Source organism: Botryllus schlosseri, chromosome 8 (assembly GCF_051294905.1).
Source record: "Botryllus schlosseri isolate E-star chromosome 8, Bs_hap1, whole genome shotgun sequence".
NCBI classification, from domain to species: Eukaryota; Metazoa; Chordata; class Ascidiacea; order Stolidobranchia; family Styelidae; genus Botryllus; species Botryllus schlosseri.
This window is the reverse complement of record NC_137243.1, coordinates 2,352,863-2,370,624: the sequence shown is the minus strand read 5'-3', so window position 1 is coordinate 2,370,624 and position 17,762 is coordinate 2,352,863. Positions and strand designations below refer to the sequence as shown.

The following is a 17,762-nucleotide window of genomic DNA, read 5'->3' as shown; positions in this document are numbered from 1 at the left end:
GTGACGGTCGTAAAAAATAGCGAAATATGATTGTATAATAGGGCTGTTAAAAAAACACTTTTCAGATTTGACTGGCTATGTGATAAAATTGTTATTGCCGTAGAAAAATTCTAATTCCATGATTTTATAATAAATAATTGAAGAGTTAACACCGTAAATACTATTTTATTCAAATACTAATTTTTCTACTACAATAACTTCGCTTCTAGTGGTTGGAATTGAGCCACATTAGGTGTGCATCATCTCTACTGACAGTTTTTAATGTGGGTTGACGAAAAAAAATTGAAATTTTCATTTTTCAATAAGAAATTCAAAAGTTTCTACTGAAAGAATCTCGCATATACTGGTTGGAACTGAGCCAAAGTTTGTATGCAGCGCTGTTTTAACCAACCTAACAATTTTATCAAATAGCCAGTGAAATCTGAAGAAAAAGTTTTTTGTGTATTTTGTATATTTTGTGGATTGAATCGTTGTGGGCAAAAGTGTCCGATAGGGTTGGTGATATGTTGCATATTGGCAGGATTTTGCGGTGCATGTAGGAGGTAAGTTGGGCCGCCGATGTGGCAAAATCTTGAGTCCAAGTCCAGTCAAAACCCAGATTGACTCGAGTCGAGTCATTTCCGTATTTTGAGAAAATGACTCGAGTCATCAGAAAATCGTGAGTCATTACAACCCTGGGGTCCGAAGAATAGTTTATTTCGAAACAGCAATAACAATATCTTGAAGCATTTAATCAATTTCAGCATTTTGAAATGCTTATCTTAGAATTTTTTCGAAATCTCAAATCAAGCCGCGGGCCGCAAAATATGACCTCGCGAAACGCCTGTTGGTGACCCCTGTAATATACTGAAAGCGGAGTTCGGGCGTAGCGAAATATATTCCGAAACAGCGGAGAATAACGGAAAAGTCAATCATGCAAGTTACTGGCCAATCTGGTGTATTTCGCAGCATTCCACAATATATAACAACCTCATAATTTTTTCGATCTGAGAACTTAAAATTCACTCTAAAACTTTTCTAATGACAAAGGAGAGAGAGAGAGTTGATATTCTTTTTCGCCTGCACCATCGAGATGCGGCGATACATTACTGGGATAGCATGGAGGAGTGGTGCAAGACTTGGAAAGCCTTACAAGGCTATATATACACCTTTCTTGTCCAGCCTCATATGCACATCCTGCACTCATGGTAAGCATATGCACAGACCGTGTGACTGTGTAGTGTGTACGTATATCATGAGTCGGTGTATATGCCAAAAGGACAAAAACGACAAAAAATACACAACATCCAACATCGTGTAGCATTCTAGAGTGTTCAAAAGTTTCCTTGACTTTTTATTTCCTGTTTCCTGTTTTGAAGATCGAAGAACCCGGAAGCATTTTTTGTTCGCTTTTCATCTCGTAAAACTGATAGATCAGTAACTTTGGTATGTCGTGGGAATTTTTGGTAAATTTGCTGCAATAATGTCGTGGAGGTCTGATATCTGGTATTCAACGCCATTGACCATCTGAAATGTATTTTCAAATTCATCTTGATGTGTTGCAGACAGTATGAAGATAATATACATCGATCTTTTACGCCCAACATACTCCTCCATTTGCTTGGTCAAAAACTCGCCTCCAGTTGAAGATTGAGACAGTATAATACGACATCCCATGTTTTTTTTCCAAAAAATTGAGATGGCTGAAATATCTTCTTTCGTCCGGGCATCTGAAGGGACCAGATTCAGCACCAGCACTTCAGGAGGGGGTTTGATTTCAGGTTTCTCCGTCATTGATGTTTGTCGTCAAATGTGCTCATGCAGTAAACCAGCAGGCCTACTATCTGAACTTCTCAATATGAAAGTAAATATGATGGCAACCTTATGTAATGGCAATAGAACTGAAGTCATATTTCGAACAAATCAACCACTTTATGGTGTAGGACCACCACATAGGATAGCGGTTTCCAATCCCTTTGTCACGACCCTTATGATTATTTTAGTTAGTCTGTTTTTTATTTGAGAAAATTCTTTAAGGCAAACTTTATAATTTTGTCTTCGAAGAATTTCTTGATACAATTCTTATTGATTCAACAATATTGTTTGTGTCGCAAGATTTCTCCAATAAGAGTATTTGTTCAAATTTGGGTCATGTTGAAAATAGTTGAGAACCACTAACTGAGTAGACCAAACGAAGAAAATTGTGTGTTGTCATTTTTGCAACATATCAGATGACTCGAGTGCGCCGCATTTGACAAGTGAGCTGAACTTGCTGTATATAAACAACTCTATGAAAGCAAAATCTTTTGTGGTCAAGCATTCAGTCAATTATATTTTTGTTTTGTTCAGGGTTGGTGATGTTGATTTCAAGATTGCTAAATTTCCAAGGAAATGAAAATTTGGGATCATGGACTGCCACTAAGAAGCCAAATCACTTCACATTTCTGTAATTCGGTGAGAGACGTCAAATGCACAACAACTGACGTTGCAACATATCTGACTCCTTGAAGTTGTAAACTGTGAATTTTATGTTGTTCTGAATTTTATTTTAGTCCTCTTATACGAAATTAATGGTGTTGAAATGACTATGTAAAGTCATTGCCCCTTTCTCCACCTCACATGGTAGTAAAGCACGTCATAATTCTGATCACCATTACTCTCATCTGCTTGGGTGGAGGTGGTGTTATAGTCTGTAATCTTTTTAATAAGAACCTTTGAACCATGACAAAACTATAATAATCTCGCTTCAATAATAACACACCAATTACCATTAAGCATTATGGTAGTATAATGTTGAGCACCAGCGATACACTTGCTGTGCTTTAATACCCCAATGGAAACCATGAGGAAGTAATAGTGTGTTTTATTATAGTGTCAAATTTACATGCACCCACTATTGACATTTCATACATTTACCATGAAATTAATATTGACAGATCGTCCTCAGTTACAAGAAAGGATTGCTCGGCAAATGTGGTAACAAAAAGATGTAGCATAAAGTACTCCGAATCATAGCTAGGGCCCCAAAGGGGCCTGGCTGCCCCTCCAATAAGTCGCTGCTGAAGAGTTTTGGCGTCCTAATCATAGAAGATATGCGGAAACTAGAAATCGCCAAGTTTATGTATCAGTTTCACTGCGGTCGTTGCCCCGAATACTTCAATGACTTCTTTACCTCTGATTCAAAAGCGCACAAGTACAACACACGCGCGTCCACGTCGTCCAAATATCATATGATCGACCGAAAAGATCATCGCTCTATCAAATATGCCGGACCTGATGTGTGGAACAGTATCCCGCCGGCCATCCGGCAGTCGAAGATCATGTCCACATTCAAGTCGAAATACAAGCAATTACTACTAAATAAATACAGTCCATCCTCAAGATTACCGGACCACGACTGACCTATCGATCTCGCTTCCCATGACATGACGCCCTATTTCTTGTCGCTTCCTTTTTCTATACTATCTTCTTTACTTTCATTCAGTGTGCATGCCTCCTCTTTACATCGCCTAGGCCAAGGCGGGTGTCCGATTCCATAGACAACTCCTAGTCGCTTCGACATCTTCCTTTTTTTTCATTGTATCGCATTTTTTGTGGTGTATTGAACTGATAAAATTGCTAATAAACCAATGATGATGATGATGATAGTGTAGACTGTAGAGTCACACCTATATTTGTTTTCTAATTTATCACATGATTGGCTGATCTCCTTATCTTGCCTCGTTTGCACAAGTAGCGAAGCAAATATTGCAAGCACACACACTCTCATTTAGGCTGCCTAGTTTTCAGAATTGTGATTGCAACTTGTGAGTAGACCCATCAAAGACTATCTGCGAATTTATTTATACTTCTTCTTGTGCGGATCCACAAAGTATATATACTCAAGTAGATTTTGTCCACTTGAACCACTTTGTCACTTTCTTTTTATCCTTCCCCCACTTAATTATATATGTTTCAACAATTTTTGAAGCTAAAGTAGCCTACTTGAATTTCTTGAAAATAGTAGAGAGTGAACTCGTCATACCACCCGGACTGGGCAGACCTGGGGGTTAGTTGCGGAGACACATCTTGCAATTTTGAATCACCACAGCTTTCCAAATGAAAGTAAACTTTTAATTCCAAACTACTTTTTGAACTAACTAACCGTCAAATTTGAAAATGAAATGTGCAATTTCAAAAAGAAAGTTGGCATTGGTACAGCGATATGATCATAGTGGTAATGTCTGCAATCATCCAGTCACCATTTGAGGTGATTTCAAACATTTCATTTTATACTGCAAGTATTTTTCTCATATCTTGGAAATCATTACTTGTACTACTTCAGTTGAAATTGTAGGTATTACTACTACTGGTCCTCGAGTATGATGCATTTATTAGATAAAACAACCGAGAGCAAGTCTAATACGGACCTGCCAATGCCAATGTTTATAAATTAATGATTTTCAGTAAATCAGGCCGGAGGCGAATTCAGTCATTCAAATGCGGATAGGGGTCAATTACAATGTGTATGCCCGTACACGTGATTTTTGTGGTATCACAAAGCGCATACCGTGATCAATCTTATACAAGCTACCCCAACGGTAACTCAAGCTAACATGAACCCACATCTGATATAATCTTACCTTATCCGTAACGCTCACACAAGCTAGTCTAACCCCTACTTCTAATAGAAACTAACCCAACCCAATGTACTCAGAGCATAGCATGGTAGGGTGTGGAACGAGAAATTTCCACATTCCATACCTGTCCCAATCGTTCCATACCATACTTTCTTTTTTCCATTCCATAGCACAGGGTTGTACTGACTCGAATTGAGTCACAATTTTTTGTTGACTCGACGCGACTCTTTTCATTTTCTAAAAAATTAAAAATTACCCGATGCGGGTTAACTTGTGTATTGACTCGTACGCGAGTCAACATGATTCGACCAATTCATATAAATTGGTACATTCTGTATGACTCGGGACTGATAATTGAAAAATAGGCATAGAAACTGATTTTATCTGTTTGAATTGAATAAACATGTTTAGAGTGAGAAAACTATGTATATTATGAACCAGAGGTCTTAGATATCACCCAAGAGTTACACAGAAATGAGTTGAACTGAGCAGTATACACTATGACTTGACTCGAGTCTTAACACTAGGACTCGGCAGTCGGTCCGTTGCTCCCCGACTTGGACTCGGTGGTGAATTGAAAATGACTCGACTGGACTGGAGTCAAAACTATATAAGTCAAATTGACTTTTGAGCCAGAACCGTGTGCCTTGGTTACAATCCTGCGATGTCAACATTCTTCCATACCATATTTGATACATTTTTTATACTTCCTCAGTTACCCAATATCTCAGATACTATTTTGATTTTGTCAGCGATGTAGGTTGCACAATCATCCAAGACAGAACAAGGCATATACTGAATTCTTTGTGAATCACAACATGAGTAATATAGAGATGCCATCGAAAAAATTACATAAAACAAAGGTATTGTCTCATTCAAATATATCTTAAAACACAGTTTTACATTGTTTCAATCATTAAGGATGTTGCGATGGCAGATGAAATGACCAATTCCTCCTTCATGCGTAGGTCAAACTAAATACCTTCATTACCCAACACCAGCGGTATCCATTATTTAATCAGAAACGTGACATTGCATAACATGGCTTCAGGAGTATATTGCTGTGAATTATAATGATGCATATATCAAACCGATATGACGGTAATCCGAGCGGAGCGCAAGAAATCACAACTTAAAATAATAGTAAAGTTACCTCATTATTGGTATATTATCTATTAGTATTGGGATTGAAAAATGGGGCCGGAAAGGCTGAAACTGTTAAAAAGCATGTAAAAATTCTATATCACGAATGTGAGGCATTCGACATCACCAGCCTTATCCTTTTTAAAACCAGAGTGCATGCCTATTATTTACATGCTCTAGACCAGTGGTTCTCAACCTTTTCGACCTCGCGAACCGGCAAAACTTCAAAATAAATTGTGCAGACCAGTAAACCTTCAAAAAATCGAAATTAACCCTGAATTTAATTACAACCAACATAAACAAGTCATTGTAATGTTAGAAACTACATTTAATGCTGCCTTTTATATATTGGATCATTATCTGTGGTTTGATTGAAGTTTCTGCAAAACGTAGCTCGCCAAATAGGGTCTTAAAGATGACTATCTTGATTTTGATTGTTGGGTATCCTTTGAAAAAAAGCTACTTCGCTGTTTGCCATGGCCTCCACTATACTGCCAATTGTCGCTTAATTGCAGTCGGAATTAAACAATGTGTGTTCAGCTGTTCACATATAAATTGCCGATTGGTACGCTACTTTCATGTAATTTCGTCCAACACTTTCACCACTGTGACCTACGCTCAGAGCCAACCATGAACGCTCTATTACAACATGATGCAGTAAAATACGTTCCAAACTTTTAAATCAATTTAAAAATTGATGTGTTGTTTATCTAAATATTGGAAAAACATCCAACTTGCATTTTGGAATTGGCATAAAAAAAATTCAAATAGCCTATTTGGCGAACCGGCAGTTGAGAACCACTGCTCTAGGCCAAGGTGGGTATCTATTTCAAAGACTACAAGTCATTATTTATTTATAGTTTCATTAATTCTCAATTTTGTGGTGTTTTGATGAAAATTTTAGTAAAATGAGGATGATGACGAGAGCAGAGTTGTAAAAAGTGGGTTGAACATGACTCAACTCGACTCCCTATCCCATCCCAAATTTTCATTGTCTATATCATGCTGGGCTGAATATATTAACCCGAAGCAATTGCAATAAAATTCATAAATGATACCTGTATTTGTTGAATGCAGGGTGTGATCAGTTGATCCTACCGAGAGTCATTTCAATCACATCCTGTTGTACAACGTAAGTTCCTCCGAACCTCCGCTATTATTTTCACCGCAATGTTATTTTCTTATCGGATGGACAAGTCAATAAACAACTCTCTCGAAATTGACCGATGACTTGGAGACAAGCAGGGATATCTAGATATCCATGGAGACAAGTCTCAGCACTATGACTCAAGACTCTATCTTCTCCTCTCTGACTTGACTCGGTGGTAAATTAAATATGACTCAAGTCAAAACTATAAAATTCAGACTTATGACTTTGGTTACAACCCTGGACGGCCCCAATCCTGATCAGCATGTGTAGGTGACCGATTTCGCTCGGTGCCTGACTTGAACCTCAATTAGTTGCATCACGCTGCAAATTCACATTAAGATCTTTTTTTTGAAATTGTAGTGAAATATAGTGAAAATCGAAATCTCATTTCATTGATAATAAAAAGTATAAAAAAGTCAAAATTATTTACATTGACAATATAAGATGCGCCCCAATCTCGGATCAATCCATTATTAAATAATAGTTGGCAAATACACATTATATTTCTCATTAATCCCACAAACTATTGCATTCCATGCAAAATTCATTGCGGGGAGAAAAATTGATGCTATTCAGAATAAACTCAGTTCAAAACGTCACAAGATCACAAAACAATGAAACAAAGACAGAAATCTCTTGTGATAGTCTTTGATCTAAACAACATGGTTGGGGTGATATTTTTAACTGCAGCTCAACTCAAATCATGTTGCAAAGTCAATGGCTGGATTTTGCTGATAACACTTGAAACATTACATTTTGTCTGAGGTGGTCATTAAGAATGTACCAGTACTCAAATCAGTTTTGCCGATTTGAACCGCTTAATGCGTCATTATTTTAGCCTACTTCATTTTTGAGGTTAAACTAGGCCTAGAATATTTAATTTTTACTCATTTGAATATCGCAACTTCCACTTCAGCACCAACAATGACTACTTCAACAACCTCTGCATTCCGTATAATGCATTTATATATAATATTTCTACATGGCGGAGTCATCATCTTTCCGACTTATTGAATATGGAACATTCTCGAATTTATGCGTCAAGCTATACAATAGTTATAAAAGAAATAATAAAATTAAAAGCACGAGTAGGCGAATTTACGGCAGGTCATCCTCTGGGTATCCAGGCATCAAATACAGCCTCTTGGAGAGCATGTCCCTGCTTTCGGTCATCTCTTTACATCGGATGTTTGCATTCTTGTGATTTGTTCTACCGGTTTTGGCCATCACTGCGTTTCGTACCCGCGTCATCAGCTCTATGACATGTTCTTCTTTCGCATATCTTGCGTATACATTGGCTATGGCATTTATGAACCAACTTCCATCATCTCCTCGATAAGCCTTGTCTCCCGACTGAGTAGGATAAGATATGAGCATATCTGATCTTGCAGTATGTATTGTGTGATCGTGGTCTCCATAAACAGGCTCAAAATCGTGACCACAATTCAATGCTGCAATAGATTGATGCTCAGAAATTGAGAAGCCTTCATCTACATTTTTTCCTCTACAAAATTGAAAGAAGAACAATTTCGGTTTCCCAATGAGATTCCGAGATCGGGTATTGTCGAATTTCCCCAATATATAGTCGACTTGTAATCCTTTTCCATCACTTCCTTTGAAATACTCTTGTCCATTTAAAATCCCGCCATGTGACATGACAAACAAAACAAAAAAATCATACTTGCATATAGTTTTTGATTTGGCTACCTTGTCCAATAACTGATCAATTTCCTCAGCGGTACAATCCTCTTCTACGGTAACTTTACAGTCCAGTCCTCTCCATAGCTCCTGCATATTTGCGACGTCTACTTTAGCACCTGTTCGTTCGCCTTTCGCGCCTTCAAAGTTGTTGTTGATGATAAGCACATATCCTTTTGGCTTGTTCTTTATTTCATAGACATTATCCTTTGCTAATATTCTAGCAATATCATCTTCGCTGCATTTTTCTACATCCAGTGTATTGATCTCGTCACAGAACGTAAAATCACTCGACCTGGAATCGGTGACGTCATCTAACGTTTGATTGCGAAATTTTTCATTCAAATCATCCGTAACACCCGAAGTGGGTTCCACTTGTACTTCAGCACTGCCAAATTTCAATGCTTTTGCAGCGCTATTGAATGCCCTGTCATCAGCAGGAATGGAACTTCTTTGAGGTGGGAGAGTTTGTGGTTGTTGTTGTTGCATATGCCTATTGTTATTGTGTCGCTGTAAATGAATTGGCACTGTTGGCGTTCCTGGTCTAGGCAAATCTTCGGTATAGTGGTCTTCGGTCCTGGTTTGCGCAGCCACACGGTTTCTGCCGCGATAAGTCATTTCAGATGCTTCATTGAGGTGTATATTCACTTCCACCACCTCTTGCCTGGACGTATCGCACATTGGGTTACTCGAAAGATTAGAAGGTGTACTCGAGTCTTGAAGTAATGATTCACTTCCAGATTCCTGATTATCTGCATCATTATCCTCATCAAATTCTCTTTTAAGATCATGCAAGCGTGCAATAGTAGCTACACGTCCTTTTTTATTTTTCCACAGCATAATGAGTTGATATTTTTGTTCTCTGCTGTCTCTGTAGTCATCCAGTACTGTGTTGATTTCGCACTCTTTCAATTTCAACATTCCACGCGCAAACTCGATGAAGATAGTCTTTTTGTCAAAACTGTCATTGAATTTGTAAATGTCCCTTGACGGCAGGTGAGACATGTTTGCTATGCTTAGTACGAAGATCTGAATCACAATATACTGTAATTTTCTGTGTTAGTATATTTGAGAAATGGCAATATTCCGAAAATCCATAGCGGAACTCCTTGAATTCTGTGTACCAGAACGTATTTATACCGTAACATACCACATAATCAGCTGTGGCAACACCACATTCAAAAAAATGATTACAAAATGAATTACAGTGTAGGTCGTAATAAATAACGTAATATGATTGTATATTTTGTGGATTGAAACGTCGTGTGCAAAAGTGTCCGATAGGGTTAGTGTTGTATAAGGTAGCGTTGCAAATAGGCAAGTTGGTCCGCCAATGTCGGTGGCTAAATGCTTACATTACACCTGACTTGCTAGCTAGATAATTCTAGTTGTGTAATTAGACTAATTACAGAAAAATGTTGGCAATCTAATTTGTAAAATGTTTCTATATGCTGTAATTTCAATTCTAAGCTTATTTGTCGTTTTCCCGAAAATGAAACAGGAAAACTGTGTATTGTACAAAACGATCCAAGCACAGCAAAGACATTTGTTAGTTTCATGCTCACGAGAATGAACCAGCGATGCCACTGGGGTATTTCGGAAAAACCCAGACCCTTTTATTTCACTCAAATGCCTATGAGATAGCTGAACAAACGGTGGCCGACATTCATTAATTACAGTCATAGAGCTAAGTTTTAGCCCTTCATATTAAAAGTACAGCAGTTCATGCTATACATATTGCTAGGTTAACAATGCAAGCCCCACAAAAATATGTCGTTTTCCTTTTGACATATTACCGAGCGAGATAGTGTAATGGTTATGCGTCCAGCTTCTCGATCGGTAGGTCGTGGGTTCAATCCCCGTCCGGGTCAGACCAAAGACTCTAAAACTGGTATCCGCGGCTATCCAGCTAGGCGCTCAGCATCCATGGGTAGCGTGGAGGAGAAAAATACGGTGGTGCAGACTAGATGACCTTGCTTAAAGGTCGTATCGCATCTCCATCGTCAAAAGCATCTCGATGGTGCCGGCGAAAATAAATCTGATCTCTCTCTCTATTACTACGAAAATAAGTGGTGCGCGTATGCCTCCGAAAGCTTGTGGTATAAATAAAATTATTACTTTGCAAGCGGACGTTAAATTTAGTGTGGAAGTAACCAAGATCTTATTTTATTTATTGATGCACGACAAATTTGTTGGAGTGACGCAAGCATTGAATCGTTTTAAATTGTAAGAAACAGTTCTGATGAGTTTCCCTATGAACATGACTTTGTGCAAGCTGGGAGTTGTTATTCAACAAAGCTCCATAGCATCATGTCAAGGCCTCTGATTTTAGTAGTGAAACACTCAAGACTCTGTCCTTGAAATACAACGAAATCCATCGACAATGCAGCAATCAAACAGTCAATCGACAGCTGAAGCTCGAGCATTTTACGACATTATGATCTTACTAATCTAATATAATCGATTTTTTGAACATACAATTAACGTAGCGAACATGACGTTGAATTTCAAGAACAAAAACCCAGAAACCCCTGACTGGAATCGCAAGCCGTTTTGCCTGATATATCAGGTGAGCAGCGATGATTTTCCAGGTTTAAGTAATTCAACAAAAAATTATTGAAAAATAAAACAGTGTGAGGCTCACACCGTGAGCACAGGACACCGATTCCATACATGCAGAAACCCAGATGATGCTCGAAAATCCCAGATCTGGGTCTCTGGGTGGAAAACCCAGGAGTGGCATGTCTGGAATGAATTCTGATTTGATATGAACGGAACTTGAGCGCAATGTATTTGGTGTTCCCAGTGTCACACCTGTCTACAATTAGTAGAATCTTTGGTGTGCATGAAACACCAAAGAATCTACTATGTAGACTTTAATTTTTTCTTCAATTCCAAGTTTCTCTGCTTCTTTCCGGCAGATTTATATTGCAATTTGTGTGCCGGGTGTAACACATAACTGTGAAATCAGTCGTTTTCATTAATTCCTATGAGGCATGCGATCTGGCGATGCTCTTAAATGAGCCGAAAGAAGAATAGGCGCTTGAAGCTTTCCCTCGTAGAAAGACTAGGTCGTGACTAAGGGAATCCCCCGAAGGTTATTTACCTTGCTTGTTTCATTACGTCATCATAGCATTCAGATGTGACCAATGATATATATACAATGATTGGAAACTGCCACGCTCCCTAACGCTGTAAGGTCTACTCCCGCCGAAATCAGCTTGTGCGCGGATAAGGTTGACTGCATACACTTCATTAAGCTATGTTCCGTTGTGGAGTGCTACTATCACCTTTGCTGGGAGATATATTTCGTTGATTTTTCGTTTGTTGGTTGATTGTAAGTAAGGTTTACGAGCATGGTGAGACAGTACAGCATACTAAGGTCTTATCAAACTTCCGTCAGTGCGCAATATTCCGGTACTGACTAGCTGCTTAGGTTGTTGCTTGCATCCATGTATGAGCGGAAAAAGCCTAGGAAATCAAGACAGCAATTAACGCCATCTGATATCTTGAAAGCGAAACTGATTAAGATCCTTGTGGCTGTGGGGGTTATCTTATTGCTAGTGGGTGGCCAACGTGAAAATTCGACGAGACCCATTTAACTACTCGCCCAGACATATTGCTTCATTGATAATTTGCTACAATCACTGCCGTTTGCTATGTATTTTGGTTGGATGAAAATGAAGACTCTCTCTCTCAGAAAGCAATTTTATTGACTATTCACAATTATAACTATTTTTCTTGAAGTTAATTGATAGATGAATAGTTGGTTACGTCAGCATGGGCAGGCAGTGTTGCATACCAGGGTGTGCTAAAACCTCTGCCAATGCGCATTTGTTCAAAGTTCCAGCAAAACGTTTTTGTACTGGCGCCAAATATGAATGGGCTGAAAACTTTGAGAAATTTATTAGAAGCATGCGTCAAGATCAGTGGCTGGATCAATTGTATAAAAGAGACGATTTAAAGATTTGCGAGCTTCATTTCGCGTCATCCGATTTGTTGAAAGGTGAGGAAATGATTCTATACCGTACCCTTCATCATTGCATAAGTTCTACAGATTGGTAGGCTAACTTGACTATATATTTTTATTCCAATGGTAGTTGACTGGTTAGACTGACAAAACGAGTTTCGATTTAATGTCTAATGCAGGGATGGCCAACCTTTTCAGCCAAATGGCCACATTCGATTGACGAACTACTGCGCTGGCCACCAGCTGCGCGAAGCGTGAAAATTTTTAGAAGTTCATAGGTCAATAATATTGTCACTCGACTCTATTGCGGGCCTGCTGTATATATCGCTGGGCTCAGTTTGCAATGACTGGACTATTCGGTGACTAAACATATCGATATCGAAAGCTTTTCGACCAACATGCCTCAATCATTTTGTGCCTAGGTTTCATAGTCGACGGTCTAAATGCAAGGTCGCATATGCTGAACGACACTTTGTCTCGTAATCACCAATATAGTTAGACTCATCTGATACATTGGGAGTTCTTTCATATTCACAAAGAGGTAACAATATTAAAAGCAAAGAATCAAGTGACAACATGTTGCGCGAAGCGTGTAGAAAATGTTTACTTTTGATAAGCCAATCGCAAATAATTCGGCTTTATTGTAGTGTGCGAAGATCTACCAAAATGTGACTGACTCATGGATCTGCCAATGCGTCGGAACTGATATTTTAGTCATCACATCTCAAGTGTTGCGGTCAGACTAATCAAATTTTTAGTTGACCTTGCAAGTTCACAATTTATGCAATCCATTTTTGATAATATTACTAATTTCGGAAATTACCTCGCGGGCCACTCAAAAACCTTCTCGCGGGCCACGGGTTGGCCGACTCTGATTTAATGCATTTGCTTTTGCAAACAGGACACAAATCGATCAATTTGAAAATTGGAGCAATTCCAACCTTGAATTTGCCTGTAAAGAGTGTCTGTGTGAAGAAAACGCCGCAGAGACCACCTCCAACTGAGAGGAAATTGGAACAAGCTACATACCACAATAATTTGAAGGACATTGAAAAAAGCGCAATTCGTTATCTTCCTGAGTCGTGGCAGTTCCAGATGAGAAATAACCATATTGTAATCCACTCGAATTCAAGCATTGGGGTATTTCCAAAGATTCTCATCAAAATAAATGATTCTTTGATGATTCATGCTGCCTACTATGGCTGGTTTTCAAATACTGGGGGTGCCATTGAATCGATTGATGTGGGAAAAACTACTCTTGCTGGAATCATCCGTACTGTGTCGAACTTTTCTATTTGCCGAGGAATCGCAACCGAGACCGATTACGATTTGGAAAATCCTGATGTTATCAAGCACCAAGGAATGTTGTATGATTCCTTAGATGAAATGCTTGCAGTTCCTCCTCCACCAAGTACCTACCTAATCGCTCAAAGGTAAGTTTGTCCCTCTGATTTTCTAGATATGCCAAGTAAAATCTGAAATACTTATATGAAGGTCAAGAAGATGTGAGGTGTTCATCCTCCATGGCGATAAATGCAAACCCTGCCTTGATGCTGAGCGACGTTTGAGAAAATTAAAAGCAAGAAACACTCACTACAGAAAAGAGGTTGAAAATGAACCTCTGTATCATGCAACCACAAAAAGCCTACCTAGCAGGACTGTTGCAACAATTAGGACACAGGAAGAAAAGTATGAGAAATACAATTGTTTAAAATTTGCTCTTGAAATATTTTAAAATTCATACCTTTCAAGGATAGAGTGGTTGGAACAAATCGTGAGTCGCCTTGAAAGTGACAACTCACAATTACGGCTTGATTCTGGCCTGTGCGTGGACATGGAGACAATATTTTCAGAAGGTTTGAGTGTGCATGATTTTAAGAACTGCTCTTTTCAACCTTGATATCGTTTAGGTTTACGGAAAAATGAAGTTCCGCCGTTCTACCAGTTATTTTGGCAAGAGCAAGCAAAGCTCAACAACTCGTCGAAACAAGGCAGAAGATTTCATCCCGATTTGATAAGGTATCATTCTAGGTAAATTGGCCAGAATGGGTGTTACGGTAATTGATGCATACCTTGCAGGTTTTGTCTCACATTGGCCATGAAAAGTAGCAGTGCCTACGAACAGCTTCGCGATACTGGTCTGCTAGTACTACCTAGTAGGAGAACACTTTTCAATTACCGGTTGGTTTCCTTCACTGTTAAACTTGTATGCGGCGTTTTACCCCACCCACGATCTTATCATTTCTTCCGTACGTGTCTCATACACGATATATGATGTTTATGCCCCAAACTTTTGCACATATGTACTAGCGTGCCCTCCGCCCAGATCCAATTGTCAAATCTCGTTTTTGTTCTTATAGAAGTGTCCATAGCTCATCACCCGGATTCTTGGATAGTACTATACAACAGTTGAAGGAGAAATCTAGGTCGATGGAAGAGCATGAACGTCTTCTTGTATTATCCATGGATGAGATAAAAGGTATCTAACTTTGTAGCTTGAATCATTTATTGGCTAGATTGTGCTGGATCATCACTTCATAGCTACCGTACTTTATAGCTTCAGCGATGCTGTTCAATGTGATGTTTCATGTGTCTAACTATTTCTGATTTTGCATTTTCAGTGAAAGAGAATATTGTATTCAGTACAATGAAAGACAGAATGGTCGGATTCGTTGATCTTGGCGAGTCGAGACCTGTAGATGTTGGTGAACCAGCTACACACGCTCTTCAAGTTTATGCTAGGGGCCTGGTAACGTCTTTTTCCATGCCCTTGGCATACTATGCAACGAAGTCGGTGGCTTCATTTCAACTTTCAAGTATATTCTGGGAATGTGTCGGCATCTTGGAGGATTGTGGATTTCGGGTAGCTGCGTTTGTTGCTGATGGACTCAGTGCAAATCGCAAGATGTTCCAAGAGCTGAATAACTTGAACTTGAGGTTTCCTTACAAATGCCAAAATATATTCAACCCCCAGCATGAGATATTTTTGATTTTCGACCCTCCTCATTTGTTAAAAACCGTACGCAACAACCTCTACGCCAGCCGCACCGGTGGTACGAAACTTCTTAACAAGGATGGTAAATTTATTCGATGGCGGCATTTTACGGCTGTTCCCAAACTGTTTGAAACGACGGAATTGAGATGCTGCAAATTGACGGATGCACATTTTCGTATGCAAAGCTTTGCGAAGATGCGGGTGATTTTTGCCGCTCAGCTTCTCTCTAATAGTGTTGCGCGTATTATGCGAGCGAGGGGAGGTGAGGATATGGAAGCTTCTGCATGGTTTGCCGGTATTTTCAACAAGTGGTTCGACATTATGAATACGTCAACTAAGTTCACCTACAACGCTGACTTGGGGCCATATTGCAGTCCAGACGATTCACGCTTGGACTGGCTGGAAAATGATTTCTTGCCTCAAATGCGAAAATGGAAAGATTCTTGTGCTGGAGGAACAGCAACTGAGAAAGCCAAAAAATTCTTGAGCTGGCAAACGTATGAGGGTCTCGAGTTACGACAATGGCAATCGTTAATTTGATTCGGACATTCCTGCCATTGCTTCCAACAGATTACTATATTATTACCAAGAGGTTGAATCAGGATCCGTTGGAAGCGTTTTTGGCCAGATCAGGAAGTCTGGTGGTACTTGTGAAAACCCGGACCTGGAGCGATATGGTCATTTGCAAAGAATTATTGGCGTCAGAAAAGATTTGAAAAATACCAGGGGTTCAAATGTCCTGTTTGATGCTTCAACACAATCTGATGCCAAGCGTCAAAAGCCTTCTGAGTAGAATCAAATGTCTACTCCCCACTGCAGTGTCATTAACTGAACAGAAATGCTCGAGTAAATTGCATTTGTGCATATTTATTGTAGTCGTGTGGTACAATTGTTCAATGAATCACTATAGCACTGTTTTTCAGAATTCGAGAAAGAAAATTGATCACATTGTATTAACTGCGTACAAATCACTTCTTGGTGCAAATAGACTTCAACACCTTCCGTTGACTAATATTTTGGTCCTTATTATTCTGAAGTTCTGAGTTGATGACTCTTGCTTTTTGATAGCAGCGAATTCTGATATAATAACGAAAGATTTTTTCAAGCAACTGATTTGTTATGGAGTTTCGAAGTGCTAGCGTGAACGTTGTCAAATCTACATCCTGCATAACATTTTCAATAATATGATGGTGTTGGTATCCTGATCGAAATTTAGTCTCAATAACCATTAATGCATTTAATAACCCTTGGACAGGTACGGTCAACTGGCCAAAATCCTTATTCTGCAATACAGATATTAATGAATTTGGTGACACGTTGGCATCAGGCTCGTCTTCAATCAACTGGCATATCAAATCGAATTCGTATGTATCTCGGCAACGTTTTTTCATCTTCTGAAGTATATAGCCAGCAATATACTGTATGATATACATTTCATCCTTGGTAAGGTCACAATTAACTTCCTTTTTACTAGGTTTCTTTCTGTGAAATTTGGATGACGCTATGTCGAATACTCTGCGCACACTTTGCAGTAGAAATACTCTTGGCTGACTTGGGAACTGTTCTGGAAGTGTCATACCATCACAGCTGAACATGTACATCAACTGGCTCCCACTACTGGCCTTCTCAATCGTGTTCTTCAAATACTTGAACAAGTTGTCTGGTAGTATTTGACCGTTGGTGCTCCTGGACCATGCACTTTTGATTTCATCATCTGTAACTGTTTAGGAAATTCAGGTTCATGAATGAACTAAAGGGACAAAATGCCTAAATCAGCCTGTATTGTGTATTTAGTTATGCTTAACTGAATATGCGGTCTTGTTTTAGCCTGCAATCTGTATACAAAGCATCCAAATAGTACTTCATATCTTGTAGTTGATTCTATCAAAGCATTAGTGACAAATACTACCTTAAGTGGCGCCTTACTTACATTGATACCCCTCTGATGAACTGCTGGTGACCATTTGATTTGACAAATAACTGCAAGGAAGCGGAATTGAATTGTTGAATTGGAAATTTATTACTTCTACGGTAGAATTACTTTCTTTCGTCCATAATAACTTCAACTGTTGAAATAGTTCCGTCACATAAATGGTGCTGCTCGACTCTGGAAGTGTGTCGAGGGTGAATAACTTGCGGCATGTGTCTTATATTGCATGCTAACCTGTTTTTTTCCGCTACTGCCTCAATTTCGTCTCCCATTGCATC

At 39.0% G+C, this 17,762-nt stretch overlaps 2 protein-coding genes and 1 long non-coding RNA gene across 3 annotated transcripts in view; 2 read left to right on the top strand and 1 right to left on the bottom strand.

Moving 5' to 3' along the window:
* Positions 1–3,028: 3,028 nt before the first annotated feature.
* Positions 3,029–8,114, top strand: LOC145444828 (uncharacterized). Its single transcript, XR_013916803.1, has 2 exons — positions 3,029–3,626; positions 7,582–8,114. It is a non-coding gene; the product is annotated as an uncharacterized LOC145444828 (long non-coding RNA).
* LOC145444823 (uncharacterized) overlaps positions 7,522–17,762 on the bottom strand; it is a 95,197-nt gene continuing 84,956 nt past the window's right edge. Inside the window, exon 2 of the mRNA XM_080322844.1 lies at positions 7,522–9,618. Coding sequence (XP_080178970.1) covers positions 7,990–9,594 — 1,605 coding nt within the window. The 5' untranslated portion in view covers positions 9,595–9,618 and the 3' untranslated portion in view covers positions 7,522–7,989. The remainder of the gene's footprint in view (positions 9,619–17,762) is intronic.
* Positions 11,910–16,737, top strand: LOC145444843 (uncharacterized). The gene is made up of 8 exons (XM_080322871.1): positions 11,910–12,595; positions 13,461–13,992; positions 14,054–14,248; positions 14,312–14,415; positions 14,470–14,578; positions 14,639–14,740; positions 14,920–15,038; positions 15,181–16,737. The coding sequence occupies exons 1-8, from the start codon at positions 12,370–12,372 to the stop codon at positions 16,092–16,094; spliced, it is 2,301 nt and encodes a 766-aa protein (XP_080178997.1). The 5' UTR covers positions 11,910–12,369; the 3' UTR covers positions 16,095–16,737.

What these genes read in the sequence shown, in the direction of transcription:
- LOC145444843 (XM_080322871.1), top strand. Translation starts at nt 12,370, where the DNA reads ATGGGCAGGCAGTGTTGCATACCAGGGTGTGCTAAAACCTCTGCCAAT. An exon ending in GTCATCCGATTTGTTGAAAG is followed by an intron (nt 12,596 to 13,460) that starts GTGAGGAAATGA and finishes TTTTGCAAACAG; the next exon opens with GACACAAATCGATCAATTTG. An exon ending in TTTCATCCCGATTTGATAAG is followed by an intron (nt 14,579 to 14,638) that starts GTATCATTCTAG and finishes CATACCTTGCAG; the next exon opens with GTTTTGTCTCACATTGGCCA.